Source organism: Peromyscus maniculatus, chromosome 23, assembly GCF_049852395.1.
Source record: "Peromyscus maniculatus bairdii isolate BWxNUB_F1_BW_parent chromosome 23, HU_Pman_BW_mat_3.1, whole genome shotgun sequence".
Classification (NCBI taxonomy): domain Eukaryota; kingdom Metazoa; phylum Chordata; class Mammalia; order Rodentia; family Cricetidae; genus Peromyscus; species Peromyscus maniculatus.
The window spans coordinates 9,586,741-9,614,446 of NC_134874.1; the positions used below are offsets into that span (position 1 = coordinate 9,586,741).

General features: G+C 52.7%; 1 protein-coding gene across 1 annotated transcript in view; it reads right to left on the bottom strand.

The window, feature by feature from the left end:
* The window catches only part of Fbxw8 (F-box and WD repeat domain containing 8), a 100,404-nt gene that overhangs the window by 61,612 nt on the left and 11,086 nt on the right, over positions 1-27,706 (bottom strand). Inside the window, exons 2-4 of the mRNA XM_006970804.4 lie at positions 24,623-24,727; positions 12,855-13,019; positions 8,947-9,035 (exon numbers count right to left, since the gene is read on the bottom strand). Coding sequence (XP_006970866.3) covers positions 8,947-9,035; positions 12,855-13,019; positions 24,623-24,727 — 359 coding nt within the window. The remainder of the gene's footprint in view (positions 1-8,946; positions 9,036-12,854; positions 13,020-24,622; positions 24,728-27,706) is intronic.

Consider the following 27,706-nt stretch of genomic DNA (forward strand, 5'->3'; position numbering starts at 1 on the left):
CCAAGCACACTAACCTGTAGCTCTAGGAGACACAGGCAAACCCAGTTATTTTCATAAACAGGGAACTTTCCAGACAGCCACTTGAATTAATTCTGTCCCTCAAAGCCAAAGAAGCGTGCAAATAACAAGCATTTGCCCCTTTCACTACGGAAGCAGATTTCCGACTTGAGCAGAGCTGTAGGCCCCAGGCCCGGCTCCACAGCTAAGGGAGAGAGCAACACAGCAGACAGAGGACGTGGTCCTGCTGAAGCATGCTGCGGACCGGCATTCTCACCAGCGGACAGTCCTGCTTAGGGCAGAGGGAGCTGCATGAGTCCTAAGTGTGGTCTAAGCGTGCTCACTCACAACAGCCAGGAGGAGCCCGGGAAGGGGGGGCGGAGGTGGAAAGGGAAGGCTCCAGATGCCCACTGCTGCCTAAAGACAACTACGCTCAACCGGTGAGGACACCAGTAGGGCAGCCGCACTGTCAGGAGGCCTCCGGACCTTGGTGCTGATGGCTGTAATTAGTGTGCGCAGTACAACCACAACCACATTAGCCGAGGTATGAGCACACAAGAGCGGAGCCAACCTCGTCCGTCACAGCGAGTGATGACACCCAGGCTGCACACGGACCGGGACGCGAAGAGCTACCTGCTTTCCCAGGCAGGCCACGCCTGGCCAGGTGCTGCACCCTAAATATGGGCATCAGAGACGGCAGCCGACCCCAAGCCAGCTCCGCGGTACACCAGGGCAGTCGCCAATGTAAAATGACCACCACTGAAGAGCTCTCGCTAATGTGTGCTTCTGCCGGCACACGATTTAGTCAGAGCAAAAGGCCGCAAGGAAGGGGGGGAGAGGAGCTGGTCCCCCTTCGCTGGTCCCCCTTCGCACGACCTTTCACATCCCTCCCGCGCGGCACCCAGCAGGGGAGGCTGCATTTGCTCCACAGTGCCGGCTCTTAGTCACTAACACAAATGTGTTCTCGGCTCTTCCAGCAACATGGACGAGTGGAGGAGGGGCTGATGGAAGGGCGCTGAGGCCGAGTGAAGGGCCCGGTCCCCCCCGGCCTGCTGCTTAGCCACGGGCACTCCACACCCAGAAGCAACAGCTTTCAACAGCCACTGCTCACAAGAACAGCCCCATTTCAGTGCAACACAAGGAATCTGTGGTTTGTATACTGTGCTTAGCTGGGCAGGAAGAACACAGCCCCCCACGCCAGCTCTCTCCACCAGTCCCACCACCCTATTTCATGGGAAGTCAGATACCAGCAAACATGGAACTGGAGCAAGGGGCTGGGCTGACTCAAGACCACCTTCCATACCCAATTTCATACCCTTGGTGAGAACAAAGATATCGAAATTTCTTCCTCCCCAGGACCCTGTTTCTGCCACACCCAATAAGTCCCAACTCTAATCTGATCAGCCTCAGCAGCACATGGTTCTGAGCACTTGGAGCCCTGTGCCAAGGACTCCACTGTGTCTCCCTCCAGCCAGGGAGACACCCAGATGCTACAGTGGATTACTAATGACCACTGCAGCCTAGGAGTGCAGAGGGACACCCCTGCCCACAACTGTGCACTCCTAAGTGCTGACAATCCTCTGGACCAGCTGCAGTGGGCTCCCCAGGAGGAACCTGGCCTGGACCCGGTCCTGTCTGGGTGCTCTCCTTGGGGTCACGCCCCCTGCTTCCTACCCCCACTCCCCAGCATCGCCCATGTTGCTCAGTGGCCACCCGCAGCTGTAGCCTTTGTTGGCCTGAGAACTGCGACCTGAATGAGAGATTGACCGGCTTCAACCTGCAAGGCGGAAGTGGCTGAAAGCTGCCGAGGCGCAGCACCCACAGGCCAGGGGTATTTACACCCTCAGCATACAGAGGCAGCACCAGGCGGTATTTACACCCTCGGCACACAGAGGCAGCACCAGGCGGTATTTACACCCTCGGCACACAGAGGCAGCACCCACAGGCCAGGGGTATTTACACCCTCAGCACACAGAGGCAGCACCCACAGGCCAGGGGTATTTACACCCTCGGCACACAGGTTTTTGAGAACTCTTCACTTGCTCTGTGCTTTCTGTAGTGATCAATAGAATCCAGAGTATTTACTGTTTTCTACAGAACATGACTACTGTAGTGCACAATTAACAAAATGAACTCGGCCCCACAGTACAGGCACTCTGTGGGAATGCACTAGAGCAAACATCGAGGGGAGTGTAAGACGTAGCAATTGAGAAATAATGACCGTCTTAATGGCCCTTGTGTGGTGCATGCACTGCACACTTAGAACTGCTTTCCATACATCTTGGTTAATGACAATCAATAGAGTCAGAGTCGATGATGATTATGCAGAGTTATTGGAGCTGTGGCCCTTCCCAGAATTCCCTGGAGAAGCAGAGATGGATAAATGCAGCCATGAGTTCATCAGTATTTATTAAGGACGTTCTGGAGCGCCTTCATTAAAGATGTAATAAATGCAAAGCTCTCCTCTAGTGGAGTATCAGCAGCTTACCTCAGACTTATTTACTAGAAGAGCACACATGCCTCACAGCAGAAAATAAATAAATTTCAAAGTATTTTAAAAAAGCGGTCCCTAGTGGGTCATGATGGAGCCCCTTATGGGAAGCAGCCCAGAGCCAGAAGCAGCCACACAAAATCCATATGAGGCGAGGCTGAAAGGAAACTGCCAGGAAAAGGAGGCTGGAGAGAAGAAAGCTGGAAAGCATGCCCAGGTAAGTGTAAGCATGGTGACAAGGACGTAAGGGACTCCGTCACCAGTCTGCACTTACAAAGCCCTGCTGTCCCAGCAGCCTCCGAGGAACGTGCAGGGATCTCCACTCTGTACACCTTCTCACGAACCCACAGATCACTACCACGCCTGAGAAGTCAGTTCCTGAACAGAAAAGACTTTAAAACTCAAGGCAAACACACAGCGCGCCAGAGCACAGCCTTGACCAGAGCTGGCGCATAGCACAGAGGAAGATCCGGCTACTGAGAAAGGGAGGGAAGAGGCTGGTCGGTAAGTTACCTTCCCTTGGACAACTGTGTTTAAACGTGCAGTGCTATGTGTCTCAGTGTAAATGACCAAGGCCTGAGACAGATGACACCAAGTGGTGATTCAGGCCTTAGGAACTTAGGAGTCTAAAGAAGCTCCAGCTCCAACGAACAAACACTGAGATTCCAGACCCTGTGGACAGACGACAGATAAACCTGCAGCAGGTCTGCAGCAGATAGACAGATAAACCTGCAGCAGGTCTGCGGTGGAGACACAGCCAGCTCACCTGCCAGCCAGAAAGCTGCAGTGTTCCTCAGGCATCCCCTCCAGTGGCCTTGCCTCTACGGAATGAGATAGAACAAGGCAGCCAAGCACTTTCAGGTCAAGAAGAGTTAACTTTTGCAGCACTGACTGATACAGTTTTCCCTCCAACCCCATCTGCAGAGGGAAACATGGATACACAGCTGCGGCTTCCCCCAGGAAAGGCAGCAACTGTGCACGGTGACCATGGAAACCGGGGAGAAGCACCTAGGTAGACTGAAACATCCCTTAGCATATAAAGGGCTGAACACTTTGAAACGTCTGGGAGACGCAGTCCTCTGGAATGAGGAGAAAGTGAGCTAACTGACGGGAAGGGGACGCTTCAGACATGTGATACCAAGCGAGGGGAGTGAACTGCACACCACCACCCACTTCTGGGCATGGATAAAAGCTCTGGGTGAGCTAACAGCTTAATGGCGGCAGGGCTGGCACGGGGCCTCAGAGGAGCCCAGGCTTGGCTCCTGGACCGCCAGGCTCTCCCTGGGTCGCCCTTCACTAGGTGGCTCTCCTGCAGGACTCACAGCAAACCCATCTTGGCCCCACACCTCGGGTCTGGTGCTGGGACCTTTCTGAGCCCATGATGTCATCTGTTTGCAAGTCTGAACTTCCACAGGGCCACTGGGGAGAAGGAGGGCCCTAGCCCACAGAACAGGGATGCTGTCACAGCTCTTGGCTCCTAGTAATTCTCCTCCAGGAATACATCGAGTCTACTGATGGTCTTTCTCTTTGTGCTAGGGACTGGGCCTAACACCTCAGGTTCTCTTGGCTTCTCCTGAGCTACACTTCCAATTCCAATATATAATTTTAAGAACATCTGGAAATTTTAAGAGCTGTCACCTACAAAATTCAAAACTAAAAAGGAGGCAAACGGGACATTTCCTGATGCGCTGTCAAGCAGCTCTGCAGATGGAAGTGGAACACAGACGGCGGCCGGGGCCACCTGGCCAGCAGAGCAAGGGCCAGAGCACGGAGAACACGGCTGGACACTCAGCCTGGCAGGACAGGAAGGGACTGTATCTCGAGTGACCTTGAATACAATTGTGTCCTAACAAGTGGGAAGTTTTAGCGGGAACAGAGTTGTCTCGAGTGCTAGTCCTGGTGGAAGGAGCCTCGGCTAGCCCTCACATTTCCTGGGATGCTGGTCCCATGGCTGAGCGACCCCTGGAGACTCATAGGGCAGGAGGAAAGGCCCGAGGGAAGCTTCATTTGGGACTCCGGGACTCGCCCTCTGTGTCTCCTGGGAGCTAGGCTCAAGCAGGTGCTGTGGAGCCAAAGATGCCTCCCACATGACCCCTGCCATCTCACGGAGGGAGGGTGCAGTCAACAGATCAACCGCAGGGGGCTCGCGAGGAAGCGGCTGGTAGACTGCGAACCAGAAAGCCACCAGCGGCCTGAGGGCAGCGGCCTGAGGGCAGCATCAAGAAGCAGAGGAGTGTGTGCGGGAGCAAGCTTGAGGGACGGTTTGGGAACTTCAAACCACCAAGTCACACTGCAAAAATCGAGGGCTAGGAAAGAACTTGCAGAGTTTCAGAATCTGGAAGAGACAAAATTCCTCTAAGTCCAGTAGATCCACAGGAGGGGTTCCAGCTAGAGAAATATCAACACAGCAACAGCACAGAACTTGAATGGACACACGTTTTATAAGGAACATGAAGTTCCGCAGCAGCCTCCCCTTTATAATTTTAAAGACTATCTGTGGCGCCAAAACAGAAACAGAACCATGTGCAGACATGCCATCCACATGAAGTGATCTTGATGCTACCACAATCACGTGCCCCACAACTGTGTCCCTGAGAGACTGGGTAGCCTAGTGACAGCATAGCCTTCTAATTTGTGTATGTGCGTCCTATGATGCCATCCTCCAACACACTTCTCAGAACAGCTAGGAAACAGGAAATGACTTATTTACTGTCTGCCATTGGGTGAATGAAGGGGAAAACTAGGAACTGGTGGAGTAATGAGAAGTAACATGGAAAAACTTTGCAAGAAAAAAAGTATACCATGCAGTATAAGCTTTGATTGTATTATGTGGAAATAAGTAGAAAACCAGCCTGGAAATCAACACGCACGGCCCAGCAAGCCACAGGTGTAGACTGCAGGGTCAGGGCACTCAGGGGGACTTCGGGCACTCGAACACCTTTGCCAAACTAACGTGACCTCACTAGCATCTTCAAAGAACAAAGATGATGCTGTGACAGGCTTCAGAGGAGACAGAGGGTGGCGTGTGTGCACAGTGCATGTGTCCATCCAGAAGGTGAGTCTGCCACCGTTCACACCCGAGAGCTCCGGAACAAGATCAGCGCTAAAGCTGCTTCCACGCTTAAAACTGCATAGTTTCAAGTTGTGACAACTAAAAATCAAACACACAAACAAAACAACCCCACACATTTCTCTGCCTTCCCAGGGAAAATAGAGTGTAATGGGAGTGGAGAGAGGCTATGTATAAAATGTTGGCACTTATTCCATACAAAATCTTATACAGCACTGCACACCACCCCAGGGTAACAGAGGACTACACATCACCCCAGGGTAACAGAGGACTACATATCACCCCAGGGTAACAGAGGACCACCCCAGGGTAGCAGAGGACTACACATCACCCCAGAGTAACAGAGGACTGTACACCACCCCAGGGTAACAGAGGACTACACACCACCCTAGGGTAACAGAGGACTGCATATCACCCCAGGGTAGCAGAGGACTACACATCACCCCAGGGTAACAGGGGATTGTACACCACCCCAGGTAACAGAGGACTGTACACCATCCCAGGGTAACAGAGGACCACAGAGCACCTATTTTAAAAGACATTTACAAATAGTTGAAAAGACCAGTTATGCTGCAAAGGTTAAAGTTCCTTCTATGTAAAATAATATAAACAGGTATCTCGTGAGACAGAACAGCCGTAAGATCACTTTCCCGTATACTCCATCACTCACCAGCATTATTAGAAGAGCGGGCACTGAGAGGGAGCCGGTTCTTAGCCAAGAGTACTTAGGAACTCCTGGAGGGAGGCAGGGCTGAAATGCCCAGCAAGAATGGGGACTGGGGTTGTTGGGTGTGGGGGCGCAAGTCTTTTAGTTCCAGCACTCAGGAGGCAGAGGCAGGCACAGATCTCCGAGTTCAAGGCCAGTCTGGTCTACAGAGTGAGTTCCAGAACAGCCAGGGCTACACAGAGAAACGAAACAAAGAACAGGAAGTGGTTTTCTTGTAGGGTGTCGAGAATGCTCTGGAATTAGTGGTAGCAGTTGCAGAGTCTTGCCAATGACTATAATTCACTCAATTTGAGACTGAAAGAGTGAATGTCGTGGTATATTTACTGTATCTCAGATTTCAAACAGATGTGGCCAGGTGACTCAACAGACAGAGCGGTAAACACACGGTGCACTTGAGTTAGGGGTCAGCCACAGACCACACAGGAGTCCGCTGTCGGAAGGTGACGATCAAGAACGCCTGCGACAGGGAAGGAGGCAAGGACAGTGGACGGCTTTGGGGACAGACCTGCACACGTGGCCCAGCTCAGCCTCAGCCAGCAAGAACTAAACCAGGTCAGTCCATAACCTGCCAGCCCGGGTCTATGCAGCCTGAGCCAAAGCAAGACCACTGCACAGAGAGTACCGAGACGGGGAGAAGCAGCCTGTACTCCAGTCGTGTGGAGCAGAGCTCACAGGCCGAGGCGCGCGAAAAGCAGCCTTTGGCCAGGCTCTCCTTCCCTCAAACAAAGAGAAACACGAAGAGTAAGGAAATCAGCAGGAAGGAAAGCCAGGAGAGGCAGGGCTGTCTCTTTAAGAGGCTCCTTGGAGATGCTTAGCTGGAGAAAGCCTAGAGAATACAACATTGATTGGGAATGAGGTAACCACAAACACCACTGTCTCAAATGAAAAGGACTCAAGAGCTGACCCAGAAAACAAGCATCATAACCGCCAGATCAAATTTTAATGATAAACACAAGACGCGCTGCATACAAGCAAGATCGCAGGGTCTCGGACCGAGGTCTCAACTGCAGCTTCTCTCAGAGAGGAGCCCAGGAGCCTCTCTGACCCGTGGCTCAAATTTCACACAATCGATCCCCAGAACACCAGTATGGCTGGGCCTTTGGTGGCCTATCTAGTGCTGGGCAGATCCCTGGGGGGCGGGGGGAGCAGCAGCTGCCTTCAGAGCCGCGGTCTCCTTTTGGGGCTCCATGTTCAGAGAAGCTCCAAACTGAACTTGGGGAAGGAGAGTCGCCGACTTCTCCAGTCTGCCAGGACTCTCAGTCCAGCCTGAGCAGCGCAACCTTCTTATGCACTTAGGCAGAGCTCTGAAGTCAGAATAATGTAACCCCGCCTGGCTACCACCCCTCAGACATGAGGGGAAGCTCTCTGCCATCGGGAGCTCAGAGAACCACACCTCACAATGAAGCTGCAGGTCTGACTGCAGCCAGCCAGCCAGCCAGGTTACCCACTCGTCTGTAAGAGCTGAGGGGTCTCTCTTAAGGGTGTGAGGTCAGTGAACCGAAGCTAAGAAAAACTGGCCTTCCTGGCCAAATCCTCTTTAAAACAGAAGGGCCATCGAGATGGCTCAGTGGGTAAGGGGGTCTGCCACCAAACCTGACAACCCGAGTTCAATCCCTGGGACGCACACAGTACCAGGAGAAACCAATCCTGCAAGTTTCTCTGAACTGCACACATATGCTGTGGCACATGTGCACCCCCTACACACACACACACACACACACACACACACACACACACACACAGTAAATAAGTTAAAGTGTAATAAAAAAGAAACAATTTTTTATGGCAGAGCCTGCCATAAAGTATTTCAATAATCTATTTGGAATTCAAGTGGTGCTTTTAATTTTTTTTTTTAACATTTCATATTTGGGAGGCGGCGCATGTGCCACAGCATGTATGGAGGTCAGAGAACAACTTGCAGAAATCGGTTCTCTCCTTCCACCAACATAAAAAAGTGTGGGTTCCAGGGTCAAACTCTGGATAGTGAGGTTTGGGGGCAGCACTTGGACCCTCTGAGCCATCTTGCTGGTCTCACCGAGGAATGCTACTTCAGGAGAGAAAGGGCTGAAGGGATGGCTCAGTGACTAGGACTGTGTCAGCAGAAGTCGGCTCTGGTTTCCGCTCTCCTCCAGGCAGGAGCCCTGCAGCGGCTCCCACAAAGCCAACTGACTCAGAAACTCAGGGGCTCCGTTTTTGGCACACAGCATGAGACGACAAAAGTGTATAAAGTTTACATTCTGACACCCTAGCTCAAGAGACACCCTAACCCTAAGATACAGTTGATCTGACTGTACAATCAACAAAGGCATGGCCAGCTCTTGGGATGACAACCACGAAGAACTCCTCACGGTGGGTTCCGGAAGAGCGGCTCATGTTAAACTTCTCAGTCAGGAGACAGCGAACACTGACTGCAGCGATGAGGTGCAGCTGCACTGTATGGGGAAGAAGGGCATGTGGCCACAGCCTTGCTTCACAATGGGGAGCCAAGCGGGGTCTCCACAGACACTGGGACAAACAGGTACAGACCTGCTCCACACACCCACTCCTGCTGTGCAGCTCCCAGGCCCTAGGACAGAACCCTAAGAGCAGCTGGAACTGGGGTGCTCAGGCAGAGGGTGAAGACACAGACTGAGCTGACGCGAAGGAACACGCTTTGCTTACCCTGCGATGACAACGCCATCATAGGAGCGCACATCACACAGAACGGCATCGGGAACGTGCTCCAGCTCGCTCACAGCGCCTTTGCGATTCTGTGTGAGGAAAAGGGGGATGTGGTTTATACTAGTCTTGGGGTAGCCCCTTGATAACGTGCTCTGCCCTCACCTGTATTCGTAGCCATCTTCAATGGCTTCAAAGGATAACATGGCAACCCCATGCTGGTGAGCCTCTACCAGAGGCTCTCATGGAGCAGTGAATGTGAGGTGCTGGCCTGTCCCCAGAATGTCACCAGATAGGAAGAAGTATGTGCACACAGGCAAGGGCCTGAAGCAGCGCATCGAGTACTTCAGCAGTTCAGCTCCCAGGAGGAAGCACCCAATGGACATGTAAAAGAATTGCTAAAACAAATGAAAAGCTCAGAGGAGTCCAGGGAGGGCAGAAAAGACGCCATTCTGCCTACATGTCAGACTTCTCAGGAAAAGGGTCTTTGGAGAAAAGCCTAACCCTGAAATTGGGTTGCTCCGTGGGAACACTAGGCCAGTGTTGAGAGAGGCAGGAGGAGGCAAGTTCCAGCTGTGGCCCTGTGGGACTTCTGTGGGGCTTCCCATGATCTCTGGTGGTCTTTCCATCAGTAAACTGTCAGGTGCTGTTTGCGCTCACTGAGACGCTGGCTGCCTCCCTACTTTAGATCCAAGCATGACCCTGGCTCTCTATTGGTGAGAAGGGTAAACAGCAAGCAACCAGGGCATTAAAAATCCCGTCCTTCCCCGGCACTCGGGAGGCAGAGGCAGGCAGATCTCTCAGTTTGAGGCTAGCCTGGTCTATAGATTGAGCTCCAGGACAGCCAGGGCTACATTATAAACCTTGCTCCAAAAACCAAACCAACCAACCAAACCCCTCATCTCTGAGTACCAAGGAGTTGCCAAGCCAACTGCTAGACAGTTAAGTATTTCCACAAAGGTGGCACAGCTGATTTTCCTGCAGCATAAAAACCCATGGAAGAGAGGCTGGGAGCCCGGCCTGGGGCAGCGCTGTGACGGGAAGTTCCCCCAGGCAGACGACTCTCCATCAGGCTGCTCTAGTCACCTCTGCTGGATGCTGGGGGCATCCGGCCAGGCGTGGAGATACTTGCTGCTTCTCTCCACCCGCTCGCTACTCCTTTACTTCCGCTTGCTATATATTAATAATTCCATTCATTCAACATCAGAAGCATAGCTATCATATGTCACTCTCCAGACTGTATAGGTGATTTGCTGTTAAATTCAGAAAACATATCAACTATTTTTAAAGTAAGAGTGCAGGGAATCTGAAGATATTAGTATCAGTGTAGGAAGCAGAACACAGTAAGTAAGACAGGTGAGTCCCAAAGTAGGCACAAGCAGTGTTCAAGATTACTCTGTTACTGAACTGCCAGCTCTGCTGGCCTGGCCAAGGATTAACACTTGATGTGTAAGTACCACACCCAGCGTTAGCCACTGCGATGATTATGCCATTAGGAAAGAGACGATGGCATCCACTCGTTAAAATCAACAGTCATTAAGTAGCTATGGCACTGAAATTGAGCAAGAGAATTTGTATAATGACCCTCACTTAATCCTCAGGCCCCGTCTACAGCCTAGGGGCAGAAGACCTTCAGGGCTGTCCGATGGAACTGAGCTGAAGGGAGCCTGGACACATCTGGGGGAAGGGACTAAAAAAAAAGCAGAGGGCCTGAATGAAAGCTGTACCCCCAGCACTCACTGAGCTCAGTAAAACAGCAGCCCTTCACCCCAAGCTCCCAATCCCACTGGCTATTCTCATTCTAGACAGATCTCAGAATGCCAGGGTGGCAAACGCCAGAAGAAAAGCTTCATGGCAACCTCACCCACCTACCAACCCATTTCCAGTTAGCTCTGAAGTGCAGATTCAGGCAGACATGCATTCACAGCACATGCCCTGAGAGCCTCAGAACTCCAGGGTCCTTTCTGGGGGACACTGACCTAGGAGTTACCACACCAACTGCCTGCCCAACCTGTCCTGAAATGGATCTGAGTTAGGTCTGAATCACTGCGCTTGGCTGGAGCCCTGAACACAGGCTCCACATCAGGTCATCCCTAAGGGCCACCTTCCGCACAGGCCTGGGAGCAGAGTCACTCTGAGCCACCCAGATGAGAATGGAGGCTTGCAGAGGTTGACACACCTGCCACAGCGCCCTTTGCACGTGCTGATGGAGGTTCTTTCCAAAACTGCACTTCGATTTCTACCCCGACATTCGGTGAGTCATCCATCACTTAAACTTCACCCAAGTGCTCCTCTCAGCTCACAGTTCTGGGAGGTGACCGAGGATGCCAGAGGGCCTCACATGCTGCTGCCCATCTAACCAGATCACTCAATGGACAAGTGCATACTGAGCACATCTGACGGTTTCCACTTACCAGAGAAAATCAGTGAACAGACACTGGGTGACATCACCTCTTCCTCGTGATGCTCTTTCCTTCTACCATCCCCGGCCCAGACGAGGACACCCTGCCCTCCTCCCCTCGCCCCCACCCCACCCCACGCCCCAAAGCAGCAGCATAAGCAGAGCTATTGTTTCCCCTTGACTCTGACATCTCCAAATGCAACGCCAGGGACAAGCTTGCTCTCTGGTTCCTGCCTCTCTGGACAGAAACGCAGGAAAGCCCAACTCTAAGCTTTCCTTCCCTCCGCCTTCAGGTGGACTGTGGATGCTGCGTCTAGCCCCTGCTTCATCTGAGCAGCTTTCTTCCACAGGTCATTCTGCCCGTCCATCAGAAGACCTAATCAGGTGGGCAGGCTCCAAACAAGCCTACTCCATTACCTTTAGTGGATGCAGACATCATGGGGCCGGTGAGATCCTACTGAGTTAGTAGTGTCTTCTCAGGCTAAGAAGACTGGCTTGGCCAATTCTCCAGTGATGACTAGTTCTTCACCAGGAGCAATTTGCCATCCAGGGGATACCTGGCAATGCCTGGAGATACCTTGTGTGCCATAACAGGGGCAGAGTGCTATTGGCATCTAGTGGGGACCCTGGGGTGCTGCTTGGCATCCTGCAAAGAGCTGGCCCAACATCACCAGTGCTAAAGCTAGCATCCCATAGAATAAGCACTGCTCTCTGATGTTACAGAACCAGTGCACTGGTCATTAATCTGGTTACGAGGGGCCTAGAGACAGACATGCACAGAGGCCATATGCCACCACCAATCATGGCAAGGCTTTCTTGCCTCAAAGTCTACTGGATTGACCTTTAAGTGAGAGAAGGGCCCAGCTCTACCCCATCTCTAGTGGGTGAATCCCAGCTGCCTAGGTGGGAAAGCAGCTTGGCCATGCACCACCTTGCCGCGCCTCACACAGCCCTGGAACACGCTTCCTGACAGCTTGCTCTCCCTGAAATGCTTCTCTGCAAATGCTTAGCTGTGATCTAATATTTCTGTAGAGACTTGAAGTGATAAATGCCAGGGCGGCAAGCCAAGGGTTACGTGAGGGAAGAGCAGACAGCACTCAGCACTCCGCCACCTCTCCAGCAGCAGCAGCAGCAGCTCCTCCGCAGGGGCCTCCAAGTGCCTGCCTCTCGCCTGTGCCCGTGTGCACGGTGCTGCTGCATGTCAGCCCTCCGGAGGGAGGCCGGGAAAGAGGAAGGGGGAGGGGGCTGACAGAGCGAGACTCCGGTGACCCTAACCAGCCAGGCAAGGCAGGACCAGAGAGCCCCCCTCAGACTCCTTCCTGCACAGCAGGAGGAAGCTCTGGGCCCAAGGCTGCAGGGGCAAGTGTAAGGAAGATGCTGAACTCTGCAGTGTGTGTGTGTGGGGGGGGGGGCTGCTCAACACACCCCGCTCCCTCCCCGACTGCATGCCCGTGTCCGTCCCGTGTCCCTGTAAGCCGTCTGCAGCAGGGGACCACTGGCCACTGCCTACCTTCCAGTTGGTTCTGAGCATGTGCTCCTTGGCGCGGCACTCCTGCAAGATGAGCTTCCAGCAGGTGTAATCGGAGATGCTGCTCTGGGTAAGGTGGCCCTCCTGCTGGCACAGCCGGTACCACAGCACCTCGTCTTCAGAAATCACCTTCCATGTCTTGCTCACCTAGGACAGCACCGGTGACGCAAATGTCAAGAACTGCAATTAGAGAGGCCTTCCCATCCAAAATCAATCAACACCTATAGTATAGCCCCAGGCGTATGGCAGCATACAACGTCTCATTAACAAAACACTCGGAGGTGGAAAAACTACAAGCAAATGTTTCCAGTTCTATCTTTCCAGATTTCAAAACTGTTATACCACCATGTAACGTCACATTTTAGATGGCATGGTAAGTTATCATCTAACAAATGAAAGAGGAAAAAAATGTACCGATACACAAAATGCTAAAAGAACAAACTTGAACACAGGAAAAGACCACACCAGCACACAGAGCTTTCCAGGAGAGAGGCTGCAGACAGATTGATGACTATCTTACAAATCGGGAGTCTGATGGTCTGTGATGTAGAAGGCTTTAATCAACTCAATTTCTGGTGACATAAAATTCAAACTTTTGTTGCATGGAGAACTCGTATATGTACAGATTAAAACATAGTGATAGCATTAATACAACACTGGAGCTGTTGCCTGGGACCGTGATATATGATGGAGAAGCGACTCCTACATCTGGCACAAATCTCCAGTCCCCACAGCATCGGGGGATGGTTTTAACTCTCAGTATGTTCATCTCCAGCCCTCGTTAGGGTGCAGCAAGCTTACTTCCTCACAGGACAATGCACAAGGCATGGACTCTCATATTCAAATGAGAGACTGACCCCACAGATCAACAAAACCAACCTACAGCGTGCCCCGAGATGCAGGATGGAGGCCATGTTTGCTGCCGTCCAGAGACTGGAGCTTACTCCTGGCAAACAGAGAGGGGTCAGCTGCTTACAAGAACCTACACTTGCTACCACTTCTTGGGACCACGTCAGACCTTGGAGGAAGAGGGAAGAGAACATGACTAAGGGATGGGGGTATGAAGATGTCTCACAGTCTGCTCCTCCACGGTGCAATTAGAACAGGACCAAAAACGAAGGCGGGGCTGGGGCTCTAGCTCAGAGATAGAACTTAGCTAGCATGTGTGAGGCTCCAGGTCTGACTAGGGCAAGGGGGAGGCAGGGAATAGCTGAGGAGACGGTGGTGGGCCCGGGGTTTACTGCAATGTAAGACCCGAGTTTGGATGCTCAGGGCCCAGGTAAAGCTGGACGAGGCAGCCTGTCTCCTATGGACCGGTGGGCAGTAAAGACAGACAGGAGAGCACCTGAAATCCAAGGGCTAGCTAGCACACAGGCACAGTGGTGAACGAGAGACCCAGTGAGGCGGCTCAGTACACTGCTTGCTGCACAAGCCTGACAACCTGAGTTCGATCCCCAGAACCCACAGAAAGGTGAGAGAGAACTGACTCCACGAAGTTGTCCTCTGACCTCCATACACACATGCACACCATACAAACATGTGCACACGCCACACACACACACAGTAATTAAGTTTTGTAAAAGGAGAACGCCCCTATCTCCAGGTGGAAGTTGAGGACTGCCACCTTGGGTTTTCCTCTGACCTCCGTGTGGAAACTGTGGCTTGCACGCACCCACACTTAAGCACCAACAGGTTTTTTACTGACATTCTCAGGACCCTGGGAAGTAATAAAAAGCTTGAACCTTCGAAGGACCAAGTAGTACCCAAAGAAAGAAAGACAGAAATGAGTAAAAATGAAAAAAAGGATGAAGGCAGGGTGTGATGGTGCACGCCTTTAATCCCAGCACTCACGAGAGGCAGGCAGTTACATGTGAGTTCAAAGCCAGCCTGGTCTACACAGTGAGTTCCAGGCTAGCAAGAACTAGAGACCCCGTCTTTAAAAACTAACAGGGAAGAAAGGCTGGACGCCCCTGACTGGGGCTCTTCTTCCTGAGCGGGCCCTCGTTGTGTCTTCTGCGCTGTTTGACCCTCTGCTGGGGTCTCCTTCCCTGTTTGCCCGTATGTTTTCTTTCCAACGGGCATCTAGGGTGGGGGCTGTGGCCCTGGCAGAGCCTAAGCCTAACCGGCAAGCGCTCTAAAACTGCCTGGTCAGTTGAGATCATCCACTCTAAAGAGCAAAGCCTCGGAGTTGGGGATCTAGCTCAGTGGTAGAGCGCTTGCCTAGCAAGCACAAGGCCCTGGGTTCGGGCCTCAGCTAAAAAAAAAAAAAAAAAAAAAAAAACAAACCACAAAGCCTCACAACCTGTGGAGCCGACAACCCTGTGCACAGAAGTCTGCACAGCAAAGGCTGGAGCAGAGATTTGAGGGCTGCTCAACTGTCTCAGTAAGGACTGGGAGGCACTGGCCCACAGCGTGTGCCTCCTCTCCCTTTAGCCCCTGAAAACCAACAGCCTCACGTTCATGACGGCCACCCCAGCAGCAGTATTGGGGGTGGGGGCATGGGACAGACAGGCAGGCTTTGAGCTTACCAAACCTAATTCTGAAGAGCCGGCAGCGGCTGACCTGCCTGGCAGATTGCTGGAGAGCACTACCGAGGCTTTATCTGATCGGCCTGACCTGCCTCAACTGCAGGGCGGCTGTTCCAAACACTGAGCGTGAAAGGAACTCAACACGCTGGCCCCGCACACGGCTCACACCTGGACTCCAGCGCTCAGGAGGCTAAGGCACAAGGACTGCTGTGAGCTCAAGGCTAGCCTGGGCTAGCGAGCTGCGGGCCTGCCGGAAGCACACAGCAGGCGCTATCTTGGAGGAGGAGGGGTCGTCTCAGCAATGCAGCACTTGAGAAGGTTCTGCTGTTGGGACTGACAGATGCTGACCAGACAGCGGAAGAGGAAAACTGGGAAGGAGTGCCCACGAGATCTCTGAAAACCCCGTAATTTCTGGGAGTCCAGCATGCCACACACAGGGCTTGTGCTGGGCACTTGGGGTGGGGGTGGGAGCATCAAGGCAGGGCTGAAGCAGAGCTGTGACCTGCTGGGATGGGAAGGTGTGTCCCAGCACACAACGGGCCCTCAGCAGAGGCCGGGGGACCACTGCATCTCCTGAGTCACGAGCTAACCCAGTGGGGACTTGAGGGCCCACACAACCCCTAGACAAGTTAGCCTGCCCCTTCCACAGAGGCAGGAGCAGCTGTTTCAAATGCCTGCGGCCGGTTAGGCTCAGGCTCTGCCAGGGCCACAGCCCCCACCCTAGATGCCCGTTGGAAAGAAAACATACGGGCAAACAGGAAAGGAGACCCCAGCAGAGGGTCAAACAGCGCAGAAGACCCAACGAGGGCCCGCTCAGGAAGAAGATCCCCAGTCAGGGACGCACAGGAACAGCAACATGAAGCAACTGAAGAGAAGCCAGGAGGGAGATGTTCCCAGTCGAAGGCAGAGTTAACTGCAGCATTCACTAGAGGGCTCACTGGCCAATCAGAGCTGGCAGACAATCCGCTGGTCAGTTGAGATCATCCACTCTAAAGAGCAAAGCCTCGGAGTTGGGGATCTAGCTCAGTGGTAGAGCGCTTGCCTAGCAAGCACAAGGCCCTGGGTTCAGTCCTCAGCTTAAAAAAACAAAACAAAACAAACCACAAAGCCTCACAACCTGTGGAGCCGACAACCCTGTGCACAGAAGTCTGCACAGCAAAGGCTGGAACAGAGATCTGAGGCTGCTCAACTGTCTCTAACTCCAGTTCCGGGGGAACTGACTGACACCCTCCTCTGGCCTCCACAGGCACTGCACAAACTCGGGGCACAGACAGACAGACAGACAGACAGGCAAACACACATACACATAGACTAAATATTCTTTCAAGTTCCAAATGGGGCTGGGGAGATGGCCCAGTAAAGGACTTGCCATGCAAACGCGGGTCCCTGAGCTCATCCCCCGACCCCCCCTAAAACCCTGGCTAGGGTAGTAGCATGCATTGGCAATCCCAGTGTGGGAGGGGCAGAGAGGCAGGAGAGTCCCTGGTGCTTGCTGCCCAGCCTGCCCAGCCAGCAATGGCAGCTCCAGGCCCAGGAGACCAGTCGACATAAAGTAGGCAGCACCCAAGGAATGACCCCACAGTTGGCCTCTGGCCTCCACATGGATTCATGTACACATGTGCACCTCATCCCTCACTTCCGGTATATTCTTTCCGTATCTAAATGCCAAGTTTCTAAACACACTACCGGTGGTAAACGTCACCCCAGCGCCTACTGAGCCACACTCCTCGGGTATCATGAACTCCAGCTCTGCCTTCCGCCGCAATAGCTGCTTTTCACCCCATCCGTCACCGAGAAAACGTCACCTGCGGGTCTTTGTGTCTTATTTTTAAGAGGGGAGAATGAAAAGGAGGGGGAGCTAACCAAGACAGGGCTGAAGGCAAACCACGGATCCTAGCCCACAGCAGACACGGATCCGTTCCGCAGTCCTCGCTGGCACAGCCACACCATCAGTCACAAATCCACTTAACCACACCGTCAGGCCACACTCCTCTACCTCAGCCATAGCGTCTAGATAAGGCCTCATCTGAGCACACATGCTCAGGCCATAAAGACCAGGAAAATGGCTCAGTAAAGTGGAGGCCCCAGTTTTGAACTAGAGAGAACACTGGGGTTTTATTTTTGGCATGTCTGGTCCACAGCTGAGCCTACCCATGACACCCAGGAGTGTCTGTTCATCCGTCTCTGCCAGGATGGGGGTGAGCACAAGGCACTAGGGGGAAAGGGACAGAGTCAGCCACGGCAGGGCAGCCACAGTCAACTCCAGAGCGGAAGGTGCTTCCTTCCAGGCCACTAGAACCCAGGATCTAATGCGGCTACGGCAAGGAGTAATGAGCGCTTGGACTCTCAGGGACAGAGTACTAGCTTGGCACAGGGCATGAAATTCGACCATTTGATCTGAGCTCTAAGATCAGCCAAAGATACACAGAGAAACCCTGTCTCAAAAACCCAATAAAATAAAATTAAAATTAAAAAACAAAGAAAAAAAGGAGCACTAAGACAAGACTCTAATGGAAACCCTGCGATACAACTTCTTGTTCTGCGAACAAGACTTACAATGGCTGAGATCCCAGGCCCAGGCGGCGGGGCAAAGCGGAATTAGTGGGCACAGGCTTCCTGGAGTGCTGTCCCGTTTCTGAGGAGGGCCCCACATGAAATGAGCTAAGAGAACTCTGGTTTGAGCAACAGAACCCTTTGCTGGGACTCCTTGGAGCCTCTGGTCTGGCATGCTCCTCTCTAAGAGGCGGGGTTTCCCACACCCACACCCACCTCTTCTGCATCTTCACGCCAGGCCTGTCTCGCCCCAGCTCCAAGGTTAACCTGCAGCAGCCATCTTCCCCCACCTCCTACCTCCAGCTGCCCAAACCGGGCCCTGGGCCTTCTGCCTGCCCAGGGAGGAAGGGCCTTAGACAATCAGCAGGCCACCCGGCTCCTCCTCCAGGCCCCGGCCTCTCCGGAGCATCTCAACTGGGCGCACAGAGACCACAGAGGGACACTTGGTTACGCTAAACAGTCTGAAGCGGCCCTGAGGACCCGAAGGACTCTGGAAGCCACAAGACTTTCATAACCATCTCCCAGAAAAACACCAAGCTGTTAGGGAACACTCTGAAGTCTATACGGCTCGTGACGGGCAGAAACTGAGAACACAGGATGTTTTGTTGCTGTGTTCTGCAAAGATGAATACTCAGGATAGAGTTTAAGTTCTAGATATCACACACACACACACACACACACACACACACACACACACACACACACACACACATATATATCTGGGAGGGTTTGTGAGAGGCGGGTTAAGAATTCTTGTATAATATTAAAGGAACCAGCCTTAATATTATACATCCCAGGGGCTCAGGAGAGAGAACTACTAACGGCGAGGACTATTATCAGGAAATATAATCTCAGCACACCGAGTTCTATAGTCCACTTGCTTTAATTCCTCTGGCATAACATCCTTTATACACAGCTTCAGTTCTGTTCTCATGTCTAGCTCCTTTCTTGCCTGATTTCTCTCTATATTTATCTACTGTCCCCTCTATGTTCTATCTTAATCCCTTTGTCTAGTTCTGCCCCTTCTAGGTTCTCATCCATCTTGTTCCTTCCCATATCATCTCCTCTCCCGTCTCCTTCTCTCTCATCTGGCTCTTCCTCGTCTTCCATCTCGTTCCTCTAGTACTCTGCTGTAGCCCTTCAATCTACTTCTTTCCCATCTCAGTTTGTTCCTCTCAAGTTCTTACCCATCTAGTTCTTCCATTCTCTTCTCTCTTTTTTCTCCTGTCCTCTGCTTTACAGTTATATATCTCCCTAAAATCACAATCCTCCCCTCCACCCAGGACACTCAGCCTGAACTTCCTCAGGCAGTGATTGTCCGCTATCAGGATCAAATGGAGGGTTGATAAGAATTACAAAGAGGGGCACTAGTTGTTAATTACCATTTGTGACCCAAAGGGGAAGTGACTAATGAATTAACTAAAGGCTAAATATGGGTAACATCTAAGAAGAGGGATCTTACGTGCACAACTATAACCTTAAACGTGTTTGGTAAAGGATGTTAAAAATCTATAAGTTGCTAGGTCAATGGGAGAAAATAAAACTGTCTTCTTTTTTCCTGTGGCTCCTATCTGTTCAAGCTGTCTGCCGTTACTGCAGGGTGGGGAAAAGTGTGCTCAATCTCTAGGCAACCTGTGTACAGCTAGATGCCTCTGGTGATAGCTAAAGGGAGATCTGGAACTGGAGGTAAGGTTTGGGAAAAGAGGAAGTTAAGCTTAATTAGCACATCCGCCAGGCCTTCTCAAACAGGTAGCCTGGATGCTTAAGTCTGTTCTTAGAGAGTACAAAGGTATCTCTGATGAGGTACTTTCCTCCATCCAGTGATGGACCTGGCCAGATGCTACCAATAATGATAATTACAGGGAGGCTTGAACTGGGAGTTCTGGCTGAGCATAGCTGTTAGCACACAAGTTTATCTAAATATTCCTAGAAGTGGTTAGGTAAGTAGTTAGAGGTCTATAAAGTTAGTAAGGCTGTAAGAAAGGAGGGCCTAAGCTAAATTGTGTAAAACTATTACTTAGTGTCCACCTGGCCTAGGCGGCGTCCTCTTGTGAATTTACTGTAAGTCAGGAGACTTGTACGTGGGCTGCTATCACTTGTTAGTCCTTGGAAGTTGGGCGCCCCCCTGGGTGGTATCTCCTTGTGGAATTTAAATCAGGAGACTTTCAGGTGGGCTGTTATCATTGTTAGTCTTTGGCAGTTGGGCGTCCACCTGGGTGGTGTTTCCTGTAGTCCTTGAAAGTGGCTAAGGGAGATAACTGGTTCCAGAGAAAGCCTTTCCTGAGGCTGTTCTCCAAATACCTGGAATGTGTATGCCCAGAGAGTGATCAGTCTACACTGTTAGTCCTTCTTAGGGGAAAGTCAATTGGGAAAACTATGAAGGCACACATGATTTTCATAACAGAAGACAGCTGATATATAACAAGCCAAGTAACACCAAAAACTCCTTGGGATTTGGCTTCCTCTGGAGGAATTCCCTGATCCCTCCAGGTAGTGACTTTGCCATAACCAGCTGAGTTCTTATGATATATTTCTGCGGCCCGCGGCAAAGAATGATCTCCACAGGGTCACAACTGCACCTCCAACCAGATGTCACACAGGGACGGGAACCAACAGTCACCAGCAAACTGAAAAAGGGGGTGCCTTCCTTTTAAAGGAGAAGACGGCAGCCAGCCTTTAAGACTATAACTCGGGGAAACAGAAGGACTCAGTTCAACTTTCACAGCGAATCTGAAAGGGTCCCACCAAAGGAAAGCCTTTCTAATGGCTTTGATTTCTTAACTCATATTACAATCCAGCAAGTTTACAAGCCTGATTTTCCAAAGGTCTAACGGTCTTTAATACCCCAGAACTGGAACGGCCCAGCTCAAAGCCCCACCGAGCAAGCGAGCCTCAGCTGCAAGAGCTCGCTAATAAAAGTGGCTCCAGCATTCTGCTTTATAGCGCCACTGTGAATTGCCACATTGAGAAAAGAAAAAAAAAAGCCCTTGGCTCAAAAACCTGGCTTTATTAGCTCTGCCTGGATTAGGCCTACCAGTAGCCGGGGAGCAAGGCGCTCTCCGCAGGTCCACACTCCAGTCCGCCTGAGGAGGGCACGGCACGGAGCAGGGTAGCATTCTATGCACGCCTTGTCCCAGCTACTTCCCGTGTGCTCTTGAACCCAGGGGCTTGTTACCCCTCAAGGGGCCAATGCCTGTGGTCGTTTTGGAGTCCTGCCCCACAGGACAAGCAGCAGCACTTAGACCCTTAGTCTCTTCTGCTGCCCTGAGAGCCATCGTGGTTTTGTGCCAGGCTTACGTGGTAGGGCGTGCAGGCCCAGCTGGCCGGCAGCAGCTGTTGGGGAAGTGAAGAACCTTTAGGAGGTGGGGTACAGCTAGAAGTGGGAGGAGTCTTGGGGTTCACAGCCCAGCCCTCTTCGTGCCCTCTCTGCAAAGAGGGTCTGAGCCGGAGTCGATCTCGTCTCCCTAAGCTGCTGTGGGGTTGACAGGAACAAGGAAAGCAGCCAACTCTCACCGCCCCCCCCGCCCCCCCCCCCCCCCCCCCCCCCGTCACCCTCCTGATACTCCTTCCCGTGCCCTTCTCTCTGGGTCCTGACTTAACCCCACTGATGCACTGACAGCAGGGCTCCGCTGCCGCGGCCTCAACTCCAGCCTCACACCCTGCCCTGCGCCGGCTCCTCGGGGGACGGCGCTCTCTCACTGCCAGCCATCCTCACTGACCAAGCCTTCTCCCCACATCCAGCCCACAGGCAATCCTGACCCCACCCATCTGTACTGAATAACCCTCATCATATCACCATGTCCTCTCCTCTGGAAGATTCCACAGCCTTAACCAGTTTCCCTGCCACCCTTCTTTCCCTAGAGCAGGCAAAGCAAGGCCTTCAACATACAGACACAGCCTCTGTGATCGCTGTGGGCAACTCGGCAAGCCTTCCCACCTCGTCAGAATGGCCTTCGGTCTCTGTCTCTCCTGGGCTCACTCCTGCTCAGTGTCCTCACCAGCTCCCCATGGCTGTTCTGAGGACCACGGGCTCAGGACTCCACACAGATTCACCCACGCACACTCCTGAAGGCACAAGTGGGAGCCAGTGCTTGCCAAGACAACCTCCTTTCAGGAAGCTTCAGTTACCTTTCCAGCTTCTGGAAGCCATCTACAGTCCCTTCCTCCACCTTCCAAGCCAGAACATCTACAGTACCTGCTTTAGACTGTCCGAGTACCCCTAGATTATAAGAGAGAGAGAGAAGGCGGGAGCGAGAGACAGAGCAGGGGGAGCCCATAAAGCGGTAGGACCCCATTCAATGGAAGGACTTCCTCTCTGCAAAAACAAACATACCACAGGGCAAATGAAAACACTGCTTATATTTATTACTTTGTCGTTTATTTTAACGATGACAGAAACCAAGCCAATCCTACTGACGACTGGCCGTCCATTGCGGTCTGCATGTAAAGACACTCAAAGCCCAGCTCCTCCATCACAGCCGACTCCATCACTGTGCACTGAAAGGGCTGTGCACGTGTTCTCAAAAATAGGTTATACACACACGCACGAGCACACACACGCATGCACGCACACGCACGCACGCATGCACGCCAACTGAACACACACCGGAGAGTTCCAGTGAGAACTAGTGTGCTGCAAAGTGAACGGTTCACACCTGCAGGACAACCACCCAGCAGAGCCAATCTCTCCCGAGTGCAGCTCCACTGGACCTAACCTATCATGCCCTGCCTGGTGGGTAGCACACTTGAAGGCCACACGGCTCTCCACAAAATGGCAGAGCAGTGTTCCTTCAACAGCAGTCCACTCCCAAGAAAGCAGCTGAGAGCACAGTGCTGACTGTGCAGGGCAGGGCTGGCTGAAGAGGTTCCAAGCCCCGCCTCGGCATCAGGCTGATAGAACTCTGCCCTCAGCCTCCATTCCTGGGAGCCGAGCCAAGGCGTGAGCTAGAAAACAAAAAAACAAATTTCCCGGGGTCGGGTGGGCGTGTGTGTGTGTGATGACGCCGAGCACTGTTTACACTCAGCCAGCGTTTCGCTCATCTCATCGTTTGCTATGGACACCAGCATCAGGAACACGGGCTGGATGGAGTCTCCACCTAGGCGACGCTGCTGCGATCACACACCAAAGGCGCGCTGCAGCTCCGAGTCACTGACGAAGCAGATACTTCAGAAAACGGCCCAGCACAGGGCTGCCCCAGCTGATCTGTGCAGTTTTTACTGTGAACACGGATGGTGGACGCTCAACTGTGCCAAGTGCTTTTCTGTATCCGCTGAGACGATGGCATGACTTCTCACTTTCAGACTGGTCATGCTGACCAGTTACAGATTTCCATTGAATTGCTTTTTATTCTTACAGTGATGGGTTTAAATCCAGGCCTCACGTGCTAATCAAGTACTCTACCACTGAGTTATTACATCATTAGCCAAACTCAGGTTTGGTATGGTTTGTTTTTCTAGTGGTGGCATTGGGGGTCAAACTCATGGCCATGAGTACTCACTCAGTTTTAATAGACATACAATTTTTGACAACTGAAAAAAATAAAGCTAAAAGGAAAAACCGTAACTTAATCACGTTTTCCCCAAAAGGACAAGAACGATTTGAAGGGCATAAGCCCTGGCCTCCCCAGAGCACACCTGGTCAGAAATACAGATCACGGGCCCACCCCACACCTCCACGGTGTCTTGTTGAGAAGAGCTATCCCCAAGCGGACACCATCACCATCACCAGGGCAGCTGCCAGCCTGTGCAGGAGCCTGACTCAGCCTGCTGACCTCCCTCAGAGACGGTGGGGTGGCGATGGTCCCTGGACTCGCCGGGGTCCACTGCTCCCGTGCACCTCCGGGCCATGCAGAGGCAATTCTGCCCTAACGGGGAGTCTCCAGGGTGCTAGGATATCAGCTGGGGGAGGTGAACTGAAGAGGGGACTCCATCTGTGCAGCTGGGGTGAGGCTGTCTGGGTGTGGCTGCTTTGGGGTCATCTACATCCCTATAGTTTACCTTCCCCCATGCTCTGTAAGGATGTCAACGGACCTCCTGGTTCCCCAGGTAACACTCTGATGGAACTGTCTGTCATTAGTGCCCTATATAAGTGGGGAGATACTTGTTTATGTCTCCCCAGGGAAAGCATTCCCACAACACCCCTGCATGCAACCAAGGCCTGGCCCACGCTGTGCTCCACAGGCAGGTACTCCCGGGTCGGCATGATGGGCAATGCTCCTGTGTCACCCCTTCAGAGTGTCTCCCTTCTCACTCGCCTCAGGAGTGAGTTTCTATTTAAAGGGTAATTCAGACTATCCCTCTAAAACGGGACTTCACCGATCTGTCCCTGGGCTGACCCTTAGCTGCCACCCCGATGACTAGTCTGATTTAAGGGCTCCGTCTTTGTACTAACACGTGGGATGTATTAACACAGGCTAGCTCGCCGCAGGCAGGGCCCAGGATTTCAGTCATAACTCAGACTGTGACTGTGCAGCAGACAGTCACGGAGGATGTGCATCGAGAGGGAACGTGGAGAAAGACCCTGAAGTTCAAGGCGGCCTTCCTTCGAGAAGGCTGCCATGCCATTCATCATTCTGTCAACTGTGGAATTCTACAGAGCCAACTGTTCCAGGGGCTCCCCACCCTTGCTCAGAGCTGGGGACCCTTGGACAGGTGTGAGCAAATGCTTACCTGAGCACAGCGACCCAGTTCTCTTCTGTTCAGATACTGGAATATATTGATTGCCAGTTCATAAGGCAGCTGGACGTCAAAGAAGGGCACCTCCTCCATCTCATTCTGTGGAGAGAAGGAAGAAGCTGAGGGTGAGGCCGAGAGCAGCTGGCACTGCCAGGCTTTCCAACATTGGACACCAGAGCGGGGCCCTTTCAGGGAGAACGTGAGACAGTGGGGTCTCTGCCCACATCTACCCTCCTTTCAGTCACTGTGAACGCACTGTGACTGTTTCCCATGATGCTCCAGAAGGAGAAGCGCAGGTGCCACAGGAAGGGGTGCACAGGTGTGTCAGAAACCGTCTGACGGAATTCTAAGAGAAGCTGAGGTGGCCGGTAGCCAAGAAAGCCTGCCTGGGCCGGGGAGGCCACCATTCCCCCAGGCCAAGCGAGCCTGCCCACCACATGGGCGCGGTGGCCCCAGCTGGAGAAGCGCTGACCAGGTCACTAACATGTTTTCGTGGGCAAAGGGCAGGGAGGGGCTGCTCTGGGAGCCAGGCCCACCTCTCCTCGGGGTTTCCAATGCTCTGGGGGCTCGTGCTGGTTCACCTGAGCGAGCCAGTACAAACACAGCACGCGTTCCTTCTCAGTGTTGTTTATTAATGCGCAGCAACAAGAGCTAGCCCGCCCTGGGGCAGGCAATCGGAGATGAGGTAACGGGCTTAGGCTGAAAGATAAGGTCATGCGGATCCCAGCGCACAAAGGAATCCAAGGGAGACTGGGGAAGGCCAAGTGTGAAGTGAACGCCCCAGGTCCACCGGTCCACCTGCCAGGCGTGGCTATGGCCGAGCTTCTTGGCCGCAGAGTGTGCCCTTGGTCCCAACAGACTAAACTTGGGAAATTCATGTTTAATAAGCTCTGGCTGACATACTGACTGAAAGCAAGTTGCTAATTCACCGCTCACTGTGAGTTTCCACGCTACGAGGTGGCCACTTGAGAAAACGCCTCCAGTGTACTAAGGAGGGGGAGCACCAGTCAGACCCTTCCAAGACTGAGGCTGAACAACTGTCAAGAATCATGTTACTATTCATCTCGGAGTCTCAGGACTGAGGGAGAATCTGGAGCCTCGGAGGAAACACAGGGTTGGACTGCAAAAACAGAGCGAGGCTAAGCACACACGCCAAAAAGGCTCTCTGGGGAAAGGGCACTGACCGGTCTCTGTGGGCAAAGGAGGGACAGAATGTTCAGTCAGTGGAAGGATGCTGGCCACGCAGAAAAACAGGAAACCATCTGCAAGGGTAATTGGAAGGCGCTGGTCCCTGCCCAAGAAAACAAAGGAAAGGCATGGGGACTCAAGTCAGGCAAGGTCCTTGACTACAATGACACCTTCACTCTTCACTGAAGAGCACTACTGCCAACCAGACTCAACCAGAGACTCCCCAACCCCTGCAGAGGTCACTGCTGGTCCGGGACCTGGCAGGCACACACAAGGTGAAGGGCTATCACTCACAATGCCACCCACCTCCCTGGTGCCCTCCACCTTTTCTTCTACATTATTCTGTCTGCAGGAGCAGAGAGTACTAACTTTGCCCACATGGTGAGAGAGAGAGAGAGAGAGAGAGAGAGAGAGAGAGAGAGAGAGAGAGAGAGAGAGAGAGAGAGAGAGAGAGAGAGGTGTCCCTTTATGTTCATACAACCAGAGCTATGGCAGGGTGAGGCTGGACAAGACAGAGCGAGGCAGGTTGCGGCGCTCTTCGAGCCATGGGCTCCTTTACGGTAAGCCACACTATAAACCAGTCTTGAGATGAACAAGAGCCATCTTTGCTTTTATTCTGGGCAGAAGTCACGGCCTCCCGTGCTCAACAGGGAACACGGTCCCTCTGCGAAAGCATGACCCACCGCCTCCCACTGCCCTCCCTGAGCCGAGTTGGGGAAGAACACGGCCTGGAAGCACCAAGATCCCAAACGATCAGGCAAAAGGCACCTAAGCTTCCTGTCTAGCACACTCACGGTGACTGCCCAAGGAACACATGAAGACATTTCCCAGAGAGGCCAATGCAAGCCCTGCTGCTAGGCACGCAGAGGCTGGGTACCACTTTCCTGGAGGACATGCCAGCTCCCTTTCATTTTCTCAAGTCACTCTTGCTTCCTGTTGGTGACTCGTTGCCTTGTAACGCGTCTCACTAGAAACAGAGACATCACCAGCAGTAACGAGGGGACTACAGAGTGAGGCTACATCCCAACCGTGGAGGATCCAAACACACAACACACAGAACAGCAGCGCCAGCTCGAGAGGGTACCTAACAACTCAGGAAGGCTTGGTCGTGGTGCCGGGGAGCAGAGACGCAGCCCAGCAGGCTGCAGGACCAGCAGTGCTGAGAAGACCACGGCACCAACAGTCGGTCAGACACTGCTGGGCTGTCTGGGGGAGCTGGAGGATGACCACAAAGATAAACCGGAAGAACACAAACACCACCGCAGAGCCAACCTTCTCTTTTAAATCACCATCCTTAGGAGTGCTTTAAACTCCGAAATGTCAATCAACAATGTCAATTTCTAACAGTCTGAGTCCCCTCCCCCACTTCCACCTGGCTGGGCTTCCTGTTCCCATCACTAACAGTTAAAGAATGGTAGGAGGGACAAGGAGGTCAGTCACCAAAGAGTACCAGTAGCTGCGGCACATGCATGGCCATGATCAGGAGACCACACCTAAACGTTCCTGCTGTGGTCTCTAGTGATGAAGCAGTGGGTCACTCAGATTCCCCCAGACGAGAGAGGGCTACCTAGTTCACAGCTGAGCACCCTCCTAGATGCTGCCTTTGGCCAGAGGGGCTGCCTCACAAAAGCGCCAGCCCCTCCAGAGAGCAGTCTGCATTGAGCATGGGCCTCTGGCCTCAGTTCTCACTTCTGAATGGCCAGCCCACTAAACCCACGTGTGAATCTACACCTCACAGTTGGATCCATTAAGTCCAGCCTTCTCCCAAACAACCACTGAGGCCATGTGCACAAGGGTTCTAAGTGCAGAGCTGCAGAGAGGCTGGTGTAGAAACTTCCTTCCGACATCCACTGAGGTGGTACAAGAGCACGCAGGTGAAGAGGGGGTGCT